At 36.3% G+C, this 14,536-nt stretch overlaps 1 protein-coding gene across 6 annotated transcripts in view; it reads left to right on the top strand.

Moving 5' to 3' along the window:
* POSTN (periostin) overlaps positions 1 to 14,536 on the top strand; it is an 83,052-nt gene that overhangs the window by 60,259 nt on the left and 8,257 nt on the right. The window contains exons 18-23 of one of the 6 annotated variants that reach the window (XM_073613288.1): positions 1,758 to 1,826; positions 3,473 to 3,514; positions 5,582 to 5,680; positions 5,974 to 6,069; positions 10,967 to 11,050; positions 12,735 to 12,815. In XM_073613288.1, the coding sequence (XP_073469389.1) occupies positions 1,758 to 1,826; positions 3,473 to 3,514; positions 5,582 to 5,680; positions 5,974 to 6,069; positions 10,967 to 11,050; positions 12,735 to 12,815 (471 nt within the window). The remainder of the gene's footprint in view (positions 1 to 1,757; positions 1,827 to 3,472; positions 3,515 to 5,581; positions 5,681 to 5,973; positions 6,070 to 10,966; positions 11,051 to 12,734; positions 12,816 to 14,536) is intronic. The other 5 variants (XM_073613290.1, XM_073613291.1, XM_073613289.1 and 2 more) reach the window with 5 other exon arrangements.

Below are 14,536 nucleotides of genomic sequence, written 5' to 3' on the forward strand. Positions count from 1 at the left end.
AGGTTAAAGACACCACTTACAGTTAAGTTATTCTGTGGTGTTCTTTTCTACCCCCGACTGCTGATTAAACACTGAATGAGCAGCAGCAGACTCATGAGGTCATCCCTCTGCTCTCTTCTTTTATCAGCATGTCCTCTGCCAGCCCATTTGCATGCAGTGCACCTGATAATCTCCCAGTCTTACACTTTCCTTTTCCAGTCTGAGTGCTGCTATACAGGAGATTGCAAGAGACTGATACAAATTTAAAGTCAAATTTAAAGTTTGTCAGATTCATCATAGCTTACAGTATCAGAGATTTTCCTACATGCATCCATATGTGTTTTTGAGGATGTCTCTCTACTCATGGTATGTTGTAAGAATCCAAATATCCAATTAAAGGGACATTCCAAGCAAACCAATAAAAACATAGTTTAACTACACATATATAAGGAACTTGTTAATTTTCTAGAAGATGTAAAAGATTAATGCACAGAAGAGATGCAACCCTGCAGGAATACAAGGCTGCTTTACAAGATGGCAACACAAGATGAAAACACTTTCCTGAATCTGAGATTTTATAGACACTTCCTCTTCCCTTGTCTGTTGTTAGAAGTACTGGTGAACATCACTACAATGGTGAATGCCGACCACTCTAAGTCTGTTCCTCTCCTACCATCATCTTATAGAACTGGCCTTTCAACTGCAAGCTTGATTTTTAACAATAACTCATTATAAATACAGATATCTGAAAAATACAGCAACTGGTTTTAAAATGAAAACGATTTTGTGGTTTACAGGCTGGGATCCCACCTTCCCTTTTGGAAATGTGAGAAGCCATGCCATTTATGCATTGATGCGTTTCGGCACCATTCATGCTATTCAGACAGCACAGACTTGAAGATGAACATTAAAAATACATAGATGGACTAAACAGTCATTTTGAAATTAAACTCTAAAGCACTAATGCAATTGCAGCCTGCTGCAAAGCATGTTAATAGACTAGCATACATTGCACTTTTGAAGAAGAGTCATATCCTCTTTCTTGTTTGTTTGTTTGGTACCCTTTTTAAAATGAATGGTCTGCTTATAATGCAACACATGTAATACATAGTGTTTTGCTTGGTATGCACAGGTTTGAAGGTAGCTTAAAAAATACTACATATATGAACTAAATTAGTCATTTTATACGATTGCTTGGTATTCCTCTCTAAAATCAATGAGAATGTGAAATGGGGTATACCATTTAAATAGTGTTCTAATTATAGCATGATACAAACTGTAGACCTGCAACATTTTATGATTTTTTCAATTAATTCATGATGTATATTGTGTATGCATGAACTATATGGCTCCTTTCACACGTGCGGACAGTATGTCCGTATTTCATCCATCTGTTTTCGGATGAAATACGGACATACATGCATCCCTATGGGATAGCGGGTGTCAGCGGATGAACATCCGCTGATGACACCCGATATCATCCGTCCCCGCTATGGTCCGATTCTGCAGACGGAGGAAAATCCTATTTTTCTATCTGTCTGCAGAGCGGATCGGATGAACATGGACAGACAGTCCGTGTTCATCCGATCTCCCCATAGGGGAGAGCGGAGATCTCGGCCCCTGTCAACGGAGCGATCCCCGCTGAGCAAGCGGATGTTCACGGGCGGATTATCACGGATCCGTCCCGTGGGAAAGGACCCTATCAATCAGAGAAATGGAACTGAGCAATCTGAACAAAGTTTTTTTTTTTACTGTTTCTATTTGTTACGTTGTAACAGAGCCCCAAGTAATCACAAAAGTGATCGGTGGAGGACGGACAGAGACAATTCGCAGAGTTATCCCAGGAGGTATGCAATGAAATTACAGACTAGTATACTGAATTCTGTCCTTTTAATAGTGTACATGTTGTTTAACAATAATTTTTTATACAATGTTTATAAAGCAATCTATTTATTATATAAAAAAATGCAAAGAAAATCTATTCACCTAGCAAAGTGCAAAGTATAATCTGCAGTACAATTAAATCCTATTGGTAACAGCACAGGTCACAGGGGTGTATTTACTAAAACTGGAGAGTGCAAAATATGGTGCAGCTCTGCATAGAAACCAATAAGCTTCTAGTTGTTTTTTTTTTTTTTGGTCAAAGCTTAATTTGACAAGTTTTATGTTGGATGGTGATTGGCTACCATATATAGCTGCACCAGATTTTGCACTTTACAGTTTTAGTAGCTCAAGCTCAATGTGGTTTGCACTTCTAAGTTTTATATTTGCTGTAAGACTATAAGTAACCTCAGATCTTATCAGCATGAAAAAATGAGTTAATATCCTTTTCTGCCTCATATTTTATGGAAAAGAGGTAGAAGATAATACAATACTTATACAGCATTTAAATATTGACACTGTATGCATATATACATAAACTTTAATAAAGAGAATATTTTATTCAGTAGCAAATACTCCTAGGTAATATAGTTTCTCCCCTGTTCCAAGAAAGAAACAGATTAAAGTAGCTATCTGGATGAATATCAGTATCTACAAAATTATATAAAAGCTTTGTTTCTGTGTGATTTAGAGGAACAAACTAGAAGAGTTGTGGGTAATTATGTCTATAACATATTTTGAGTAAGAGGAATCTGCATCATGTTCTCTATAGAAATATGTACCCACTCCATCCAATAATGTTTTTTTAGTTCTGAAATTAGCAGGTAAGGGTTAGAGCTTCTGTCAGGTTTTTATTGTCACTCCGCTCATTTCCTGACAGAACAGGAAGTGATGGAAAACCTATCCAATAGAGTCACACAAAAAACATTCTTAGCGCAGTGAAAAGGCATTATAAAAACTGAAGGCATTGATTCCCTAACGTCCTGTATTGATGATAATCACACCTGCCCCCACCATTTCGTTATGGGCATCACAGGGATAGTATGTGAGTAAAAAAATTCCTAAATTAATTCAGAAGTCTGAAAACATCTGACAGAAATGTCTAACTCTTCCCCACCCTAAAATGATAAAAACTGTTGCTGAAGTTAGGCATTAATATAGTTCAGTTGTTTTTTTCTATTTGTAATTTAGTTAACACTGTTAGTATCATAAGTCGAGATTGGGTTAATGTATTGGGTTGGATGCTAAGAATAGGAAAGGTCAACAAAACCTCTCAACATGATTGGCAACTGATGAATCTCAGAATTGTGCATATTTGCACAACTGAAACCTCCAGAGCCCATATAATACCAGTCTCAATGTAAATATAATGTATTAATCAAATACGAAATAAAGTGATGCATTGTTGTAAGCCCTTACACATAACAGCCTCAAAGCTCATAGCACATTTTAGAATACATTCATGACTATGGGCAAGCCAGTGGAGGTTCATTAACTGGTCTTCTGTGTCTAGTGAAAACGGCTTGTCAAAATCTATGTAGTATACCTTTGCTAAACCCAGCAACCAGTTATAACATAAGGCTTAATATATAATACTTTACAAACTCATCAGATGTGGATGTGGATCAAGAGTTCTTTGTGGATGGAGGCTCAGGTATTCTGTGAAAATGTTTTTCTACTTGGTTTTTGAAACACAATGCTTGTTGGCCAGGCAGTCTCACAACCACATTCCGAATATTCTATTTGCTGTCACTCTCATTCTTTTGCCTGCTAGTTTCCCAAATGTGAACTATAATTTGCCTTTCACTGTGAAGAGTTATTCACAAGTATTTTTGCATGTGATATAGTGCAAAGAGCCCAAATGTTTGAAATCTAACCTGTTCACTACCTATTACAATGCATGCTTCACCAATAATAGGCACTTCTATGTATGGAAGTTTCTCTATTGAATTGAACCTCCAGGTCTTCTCTTTGCATCTGTCTGTTTTCAAACGCTGCTGCTGGAGCATCCACCAATATTCACTGCTCTGTTCTTTCTGCTTTCACATGCTTCACGTGGGATGTTTTTGCTCCTAAAGTCACAAAATGACCACATGTTAAATGGTACTAATAACAATTTACTTTGAATATTGATTTAAATAAATGTATGTTCTATGGACACAAATGTGGAATAAGTGGAATAAAGGTAATGCATTCATGTACTTCAATCCGTAATCCTTGAACTACAAAATTCGTTTTCTAAAAGAACAACATAAAATGCAGAAGTACTGTACTGTATGTTGTTGTAAAAGTATCTATGGCTATTTTTTAACAAAAAATATTACTATTTACCTATAGCTATTTTTTAACCTTTTATCAACTTCTCAATTTTCTGCCAACAAGGCTGAGATATTAAAGATGGAACAAAAAAAGCTAGGTGAAATGTAATCTGTTGTAGACCTTATTTTTGCTAGCTTTCTTTGTTCCATTAATCAGACTCATTTGTTTCTCTTTCAAAATTGATTCTTTGGTCAAAAGGGATGACATACTGAATGGATTGCAGTTCAACCAGCTGTAAGCCAAGCAAATATTTCATATATTGACTTCAATGATCCCGTGCCAAAGGTGTTAAAAATTACATCTAGAACATCTACCATTGCAGTTTTAAGTCCAATATTCAAAATACTATTGCAGATTTATCCAGCATATTTCTGCATCCTATTCAAAGAATAGAAATTATATCATCATTGAAGTAAACCTTGTAGGTTAAAACAAAAACTATAATAGAAGAATATTTTTACTCACCTTATCAATGGCCCCTGTCTCCTACATTTCCTCCACTTCTGCAAGACTCTGTGGCATTCAAAGCGTTTGGAAGTGTCAAATCCCGGTGTACCCCATCATTTGTTGTAGCTCTTTTCTCTGACTTTTTCTATGTCACTAAAATATTCTTCAGTGATGTAGGAGTTGGAAGATGGAATCATAGAACGGGGCAAGGAACAGAGCTATCAAACACTCCTGGAACGTTTTTTAGAAGCTGCAGCAATAAAATGAAGGAAGTAAGATAGGAGACACAGGCTATGGAAGAATTAAGTATATATATTCTTCTACTGCAGGTGTTGGTGCCTCCAATTTCTAGAAAAAAAACATTGCAGATGATCCTTCTTTCATGTTTAGTAATTAAGTTAAGGTTTTGGATTTGCATCACTGCTATGTTATTTCTATACATACCAAGACATGGAGATGGAGGGCAATAAATGAGGTTAGAACCTCCTAGTATAGAGTCCTCTGAGGCAACAAGGCTGGCCATATACACATAGAACCACTAACAGATTCCCCCATCCATGCTATGCAGTGCAGATGGATGACCCATTGTGTCTATTATATTTTCACAGCCAGGACTGGTGGTTGTCAGAGTACCCAAATAGTGGTTACATCTGATTGGATGCAGCCACTGTTAGGCAAACAGTTTTCTGTTTGGCTCCTTCCATTTTTAAATCAAAGGATGTCAGGAAGTAGGGTGTCCATAGGGCCGTCTGCAAAGCAAACTTTGCCCAGTTCATCAGGAACCATACAAAATCAGCTTATGATCAACTTTTGAATAGCTTTGCTTCATTATTATTCCTGCATTAGGATAGGTAAACACATATTTCCACAAGTTTTACCCGGAGGGTATTTTCACCAAAACTGCATGAAAAAGTATATGTAATAATGCTTTTTATTTTAATGCTTATTATTTTAGAGTCAACCATTACTAGAGTTACAAAGGTTGTTGAAGGAAAGCCTGAAGTCAGAGTAATCCCAGGAGGAGAAACCAGAATTACTAAAGTTATCCAGGGAGGTAAGTTACCATCACCACTGAGGAGAGATATAATAGCATTTCATAGTGTTGTGCCAGTAAGGAAGTGATTTAAAGGTAACTTCTTCCATAAGCTTACCTTTAAAGTAGAGCAAAAAATAGTGAATTGACTCATTAAAATCTTTATCCATTCATCAAGTTGTTTAGTCATTGAAATCGCCATCCCTTCATTATCATCATGCCATCATTAAAATCTTCATCTCTTCATGGACTCATTTACGCCTTCATCCAGCCATCCAATTGCATTTTCTTATTTTTTATAACCATCTTTCCAGAACCCACTATCACCAGAGTCACCCAAGTTGTAGAAAGTGATCCAGAATTCAGCTTGATAAAGGAAGGAGAGACTAAAATAACCAAAGTCATTCAAGGTGGTAATAATTCACTTTCCCATTGCTGCATATAACGTACATGTTCTTCCTATTTGTTCCATTTCTCCCTTTAACTTTCTTATGCACAATATAAACATTAAAGTTAGAATCTTTATTGCAATGAAGGTCTGTTCTAGAAATGCTTTAATATATTTGTAGCATAACCCTGCAGAGGCTCTGCCCCCAGCATACATGATCATTAAGCCCCATTCTTAAGCACTTCTCAAAGAAATCTAGTAATATTACTTACTCACTGAATATATAGATGACAAATGGAGAGGCTGGCATGATATACAGTGAGGGAAAAACGTATTTGATCCCCTGCTGATTTTGTACGTTTGCCCACTGAGAAAGAAATGATCAGTCTATAATTTTAATAGTAGGTTTATTTTAACAGCGAGAGACAGAATAACAACAAAAATATCTAGAAAAACATATTTAAAAAAGTTATACATAAATATATAATGTAATATATATAATGTAAATAAATATATACCTTTTTGATCCCCTATCAATCAGCAAGATTTCTGGCTCCCAGGTGTCTTCTATACAGGTAACAAGCTGAGATTAGGAGCACTCTCTTAAAGGGAGTGATCCTAATTTCAGTTTGTTACCTCTATAAAAGACACCTGTCCACAGAAGCAATCAATCAGATCCCAATCTCTCCACCATGACCAAGACCAAAGAGCTGTCCAAGGGTGTCAGGGACAAGATTGTAGACCTATACAAGGCTGGAATGGGCTACAAGATCATCGCCAAGCAGCTTGGTGAGAGGGTGACAACAGTTGGTGGGATTATTCGCAAATGGAGGAAACACAAAATAACTCAATCTCCCTTGGTCTGGGGCTCCATGCAAGATCTCACCTTGTGGAGTTTCAATGATCATGAGAATGGTGAGGAACGAGCGCAGAACTACATGGGGGAATCTTGTCAATGATCTCAAGGCAGCCGGGACCATAGTCACCAAGAAAACAATTGGTAGCACACTATGCCATGCAGGACTGAAATCTTGCAGCGCCTGCAAGATCCCCCTGCTCAAGAAAGCACATGAGGCCCGTCTGAAATTTGCTAATGAACATCTAAATGATTCAAAGCAGAACTGGATGACATTTTGTGGTCAGATGAGACCAAAATCAAGCTCTTTGGCATCAACTCAACTGGTAATGTTTAGAGGAGGAGGAATGCTGCCCATGACCCAAAGAACACCATTTCCACCGTCAAACATGTTGGTGGAAACATTATGCCTTGGGGGTGTTTTACTGATATGGGGACAGGACAACTTCACCGCATCAAAGGGACGATGGAAGGGGCCATGTACCTTCAAATCTTGGGTGAGAACCTCCTTCTCTCAGCCAGGGCTTTGAAAATGGGTCGTGGATGGGTATTCCAGCATGACAATGACCCAAAAGACATGGCCAAGGCAACAAAGGAGTGGCCTAGCCAGTCTCCAAACCTTAATATCGTAGAAAATATGTGGAGGGAGCTGAAGGTTAGAGTTACCAAACGTCAGCCTCGAAACCTTAGAGAGGATCTGCAAAGATAAGTGGGACAAAATCCTTCCTGAGATGTGTGCAAACTTGGAGGCCAACTAAAAGAAACACCTGACCTCTGTGATTGTCAACAAGGGTTTTACCACCAAGTACGAAGTAATGTTTTGCAAAGGGGTCAAATACTTATTTCACTCATTAAAATGCAAATAAATGTATAACTTTTTTGAAATGCATTTTTCTGGATTTTTTGTTGTTATTCTGTCTCTCACTAGTAAAATACACCTACCATTAAAATTATAGACTGATCATTTCTTTGTCAGTGGGCAAACATACAAAATCAGCAGGGGATCAAATACTTTTTTCCCTCACTGTAAGTGTTTATAGAACTTCTCTTGTTTTCTTTCTCACCTGCCTTCTACAGTTGTGTGATACAAGATATAGTGTGTGCAAATCATTTTAGGCAATAGATACTTTATTTATTTATTTTTTTTTTTACTGGAGATATTTCCTGAAATAATTAGACTTTGGTTTTGTTAAAAAAAAAATTGTGTTCAAGATGTACTCATGTGTGTTAGTGTGTGGCTGCTTATACATTCGATTAATGAATGACCTGCTTAATTTCCATGCAAATTTAAAAAACCCACAATTACACTAGTCACTGGTAGCTGAAGGAATTGAGGCAAGTCAAATCTGCAACCCTAAAGTAATGCTAGCATTGTTATTTTTTATATATTAAACTGATTTTGCAATTGACTGACATTGACATTTATCTCAATCTAAATGCTAATAAATGTTGTTCAGTCAAGCAGTAAAAAAGTTACTTAAATGTTTGATTATATTACTTTTTATTTCAAAATTAAATGATGAGAACCCATCATGACTAAGATCACTAGAGCGATTGAAGGTGAGACAGAATTTAAACTGGTTAAGGAGGGTGAGACTTATTGGACAAAATTGATTTAACTACTTCAATACCAGGCATTTTCATCCCCTTCCTGCCCAGACCAATTTTCAGCTTTCAGCGCTGTTACATTTTGAATGACAATTGCGCAGTCATGCAACACTGTGCCCATATGAAATTTTGATCATTTTCCCCCCACAAATAGAGCTTTCTTTTAGTGGTATTTGATCACCTCTGCGGTTTTTATTTTTTGCGCTATAAACAAAAAAAGAGCGACACAATATTTTTTACTTTTTTGCTATAATAAATATCCCATTAAAAAAAAAAAAAAATTTTTCCTCAGTTTAGGCCGATATGTATTCTTCTACATATTTTTGGTAAAAAAAATTGCAATAAGCGTATATTGATTGGTTTGCACAAAAGTTATAGCATCTACAAAATAGGGGATAAATTTATGGCATTTTTATTGTTGTTTTTAATTTTTTTACTAATAATGGCGGTGATCTGCGATTTTTACTGTGACTTCAATATTGCGGCGGACACTTCGGACAATTTTGACACTATTTTGGGACCATTCACATTTATACAGCGATCAGTGCTATAAAAAAATGCAATGAATACTGTGTAAATGTGACTGGCAGGGAAGGGGTTAACACTAGGGGGTGATCGAGGGGTTAATTATGTTTCCTAGGGAGTGATTCTAACTGTAGGGGGCGGGCACTCACAAGGGGAGGAGACCGATCGGTGTTCCTCTGTACTGGGAACACACCATCAGTCTCCTCTCCTCTGACAGGATGTGGATCTGTGTGTTTACACACACAGATCCCACAGTCCTGCTGTGTTCACAGGCAATCACGGGTGCCTGGCGGACATCGCGGCCGCCAGGCACGTGCATCGGGCGCCCAGTGACGCGGTGGCACGCGCGTGCCCCCTAGAGGCTCAGAAAGAAAAGACGTCATATGACGGCGGCCCGGAGGGACAAAGGGATCCTGCCGCCGTCATATGACTATGTGCAGTAGGGAAGTGGTTAAGGAGGTAAAGTAAAAAGAAAGAAAATCTATTCTGCCCTCCTTTACTTCTACATACTAAGCTAATTTGTACATTTTTTTTCTCACACAGAATATTTCAATCCTAAATAATAATCTTTAGTAATAGCTAGAATGCAAATATTAATATGTGCAATCTAAGGAATAATATAATTTTACGTATCAGTACGTACCATTACTAAAACCACTAGGGTGATTGAAGGTGGTAATGAAAGGAAAAAATAGAACTGAATAAAGTGTTTGTTGAAGGTAAAGTGGAAAACTGCAGGATCTTTGCTTCTCCTTACAGTATTTGTACAAACAAGAGTAAATTATTGAAATAGTTTTAAAAAAATAAAAATTGCAGTTGTGTATTCCTAAACTGGTTGTAAACCTCTGACATGAAAAATGAAAAAAGCTTATGCTTCTATACTGTCTACTTGCCTTAATCCAAAGCACAGAGTGGGATTTCTGCAGTATCGTTCTTCTGCTATCTGCAATTTATGACAGGCTGTGCTGACTCCAGGGGATTGAGGGGGGCAGGGAGGTGAGCACCAGCACACAGCCTGTCATTAATAGCCTTAGCTGTGCATGTTTCCCTATGAGCTTGTGTAGAAGGGGGTGTGTCCATTCCCTCCAATCAGGTCTCTGATTACGCTCAGCTTTCCTCTATGTGCACTGCAGTGTGTGACATGAGATCCCCATCCCCTGCCTCTGGAAGCTCACAAAAGCTGTGTAAATTGTGTACTTTAAATACATTTAGAGAAAAGAGGGTTGCAGATATACAGGTACAACTTATGTATTGCTTTACTTATCGCTTCGCTGGCTATACTGTATCTATATGTAAGGGTTTACAACCACTTTAATGTCACAGCTGCCTAACTGACTAAAATATATGCCAACAGAAAATGAATAAATTAAATAAATAATTATTTCCAGTCTTTTTCTGTTTTAAATGAACAAATATATTTAATCAAATTAATATGTTAAACATTTCAGTTCTCTTGTTTTTCCTTTTTACAATCAACTTTGTTAGAACCCACAATTTCTAAGATCACTAGAGTGATTGAAGGTGAGCCAGGTTTTAAACTGGTAAAGGAAGGCGAAACTCAAATAACTAAAGTGATCGGAGGAGGTAAAGTAAATACGATGGGTCTTTCATAATTCTGTTCTCCAATCATCTCTTCTGATGATCTCTTCAAGCTCAGTATAGAAAACATTCTAGTATATACAAAATTTACATTTTCAGGCTAAGAAAGTGTATACCATCAAGATAAATGGTGAGTGATATACTTCCTTCTGCCTTAAAGAAAGGAAAACATTCCCCAAAATGACATTTCTATCTATTTTATCATCTGCTTTCGGTAAAAGGATGGTTACTTAGGACTATTATTATACAGGATTTATATAGCACTGGCAGTTTACACAGTGCTTTACAACATTAGACTATATTAAGAGTTTGCTGGTTCATTTGTTTACAGGTCCTGAAATAAAATTCACTAGAGTCCCCACTGGTATTGATGGTGATATTAGTGACGATGAACTTAAAAGGAGGCTAGAGGAAGGTTTGTATATATTTTTCTGATCCTATAAATTAAAAAAAGTGCAATTTAGCTATTTAGTAACATACGCATATAGTAAATATTTTGGATATTTTACAAACTATGAGGTTGATTTATCTTTAAATTGAACCTGTGCTCAGACTATGCAGACTAAAGTATTTACATATTCTGAAGAGCAGTAAATGCAGATCAAAACAAACCCTGATTTACCTCTATGTATATAGGTATTATGAAGAAATACATTTTCAAATATTCTAAGTTGTTAGAAACTGACTTTAACCCAGCTTCAAAGACCTTGTTGTGATCTTTGAGGATATTTGAGAAGGAGTAACTTAACATGACGGGCAACTAGAAAGGCCAGGGATGGCTTGTTTAAAGCTGTTTGCTGTTTGTTAGGAATGTGCAAATAATTCAATGTCTATAGTGTTTTTATAGGTGCGCTTTAAAGTCCAGCCAAAATATTTTCTAGTCTTAAATAGAGTGGAAAAGGGATACAGATCCTATATGGGTAAAATTTCTGAGTGTCATCCAAGGAGAGATATTCCATTACAACTCCCCCTTGTCATCTGAAATCTCCCCAAAAGAGATGCAAACAGCAATAACATACCATTTTATTGTTTACTTTGAAACCTCATCAGGTTTTTATTACTGACTGTGTCTCCATTAGGGAAGAGACCCCCCCATGCATTCCAGTGACTCTTTTTATGTCATGTGTAACATGGTATCACCAAGACAGAAAGTACGAGAAGATTATCTCAACAGGAGGTTTTAATCCTGCCTCACACTATCCAGTTATTTAAAAGAGGTCTGGGTTTGAATTATGCTGTAATAGTATTATTACAGTAAATAAAATAGAATAGTACCAACAATTTGCTGTTAAGGTTAAAAGTGAAGGCATTTGTCTGCTTATTTCAATCAAAACTTTTAGCCACCAGAAACAGACAGGTCCAGTAAGCTGTGCTGTAATAGAATCAGCCATATCTTAAGGAAAATTATATTTGCAATTTTTTTATTGAAATAATAGCAAACTTGTCATAAAAGTGGGACTTTATAGGGTAGAATAATTCAAAAGAGATGTTTCAAAAGAGATATGGTGTTTAAAAGAAATATCACTTTATTTTCAACATAAATTAAAAAGCATATCCTTATATGCTATTCCATAGGATGTTTCCAAAAATAGTGTATATGCGTAACACAACAATTTGATCATAAATGATCACAAATGATCATATATTCTGTGTTTTACCTCTATGTTATCCTGACTTTAACCATATAGTCTCCTAATCATATTCAACCTCACAGAGACAGGAAGATACAAAATCCTTGACACAATTCCTAGACCACTGGTCTACTTCCTTAGATGGAACATAGGAGATGGATATTGAAATAGCATAGTATCATTGTATTAGTTTTAAAATCATTTAAGGTACTTAGGAGTGCAACCTTCCATGTGTAGAATTCTTCCATGTCTATTTCTCCAAGAACACCATTCCTACATGTCTGAGTTTGCATTCTCCATTTATCTATTAATAAACAAATTAGGAATACTTGGAGTCAAGAATAATAGGGTCTTTAATTCATTTTCTCTGAGCCCTGTATGCATTAAATACTGCTTATGGTTTATGTCAACCCTCTGGTTCATACATACATTCCTGAACATTGATGCCATAAACATGTATCCTATCAGAAGTCACCAAGGTATCCAAGTTCTTTGAAGGTGATAGACAATTACTTGACGATGAAGAACTGAAAAAGCTTCTCCAGGGAGGTTAGTAAGTGAAACTGGGCAACTAAAAACACATAACACAGGTTATGCTGGTGATGGTAAGCTATCTGGTGCAATCACTTCTTTTTGAAGACTAAAGTTGTATATTTTATTTATTGGTTCTACACAGATAATCGCAACAATTGGAACACTTTTAGGAGTAAAAAAATCAAATTTACTTGGAAGCTCATTTGTGATACAATTTAGTCTTTAAAAAACAACTAACAAAAGGGGACAATGAACATTTGTTTGTGTCATCTTTTTGTTTCATAATTGAAAAACATAATTATGAGATATTTGGAAGAAATACAAAAAATGAAAAAAGAATTAAAAAAACAAAGATTCATTCCTCCCCTGACCCTCTTTATGGCATGTGTTTGGTAGACCTTAGCCAATGTTGATTCAACATAATCCTTTTTAACTTAGCTCTTTTTGGTATCTAACACAAGATGATTCATAACTAATTAACAGTTGAAAATGTGTGCATTTTTCTATGCTAACATAATGTTATATAATTGTAATATCCAACTGTACCTAATAAACATGTTCTTGTTTGTAAAGGTGCTCATAGATGTAATATGGTCATCAATGGCAGAAACGGATCACAGTTAGGTTGGCTGTAGGGTATGGCAATTCATGGTAGACACTCTCAATTTTCTATCGGGATACAAATGTGTGCATTGTATTTTATGGCCCAAAACTTGTTATTTGTCTAGCTGTGACATACATACTAATATAACATGTATGCATATATATGCATTAGGTGGGGGAAAGATATTTCTGCCATTGTTTGCTCATACCTAGCCACTGTCTAAAGTCTATGGGCCCTTTAAAGCTGAACTATAAATGTGTAAGGTATAAGCTACAAGGGGCAAGTACTCCAAAACAGGTTTCTATTATGCACAAAAACCATAGAATATTGGAATTAGAACTCCAACCTCACCTTTTCCACCTTCTCAGGGTTTCCTCAGTGCTGTTCATTTTTTTTTTCTAGGAGATTGATTTTCTCCTAGTCTCCTCCTGAGTTTTATACACAGTTTTAATTTCCAGTCTCCATGACAGTGTCCAGTCACTCCTCCCTCAGCTAAATTATCTGCGACTTTCTCGACTAAAAGGGGAGATTTCATCACACCAATGCAGACTGTCTAGAAATGTCTATTTACAGCCACACAATCCTGTACATATTTTTCTTACAATCCACTCATGTTAAATATAGTTTAAAGGGGGCACTATATGTAAGGAGAACAGTATAGTGTGCCCTAATGACTCCCACCAATTGAACATATACAGAGGTTGAAAGGTAAGGTTGGTGACATTGATTACATGACAGTAAAGTAAAATGTTTATCTCAGAAATTACATGAGTTAATAAAAAAAAATCTTTCTTTTATCACAGCAATCATTCGATGAACATATAGTGTGTATAGTGCCGCTGTGGTTGACCCAAAAACATTTTTGATGATTGACTGGGTAGGAATGAAGCACTGAGCGTACATTGCCCTTCTAGTGCCCTTCTAGTCTTTTACTAAAGCCCATAACATTCTAGTATCCTGATAATGATTGAAATCAATATAGGTAAAATTAAGATTTTTAAACATGCCTTTGGATACATTGTATGTATTGGGTGATTGGATGTGCTTGAATTAGGCACATCATATATAAACTTTAAAGGCATAAAGCTTGATATATACAACTGAATATTTTCTTCAAATCCTTGACAACAAT

Source organism: Aquarana catesbeiana, linkage group LG02, assembly GCF_042186555.1.
Source record: "Aquarana catesbeiana isolate 2022-GZ linkage group LG02, ASM4218655v1, whole genome shotgun sequence".
NCBI lineage: Eukaryota > Metazoa > Chordata > Amphibia > Anura > Ranidae > Aquarana > Aquarana catesbeiana.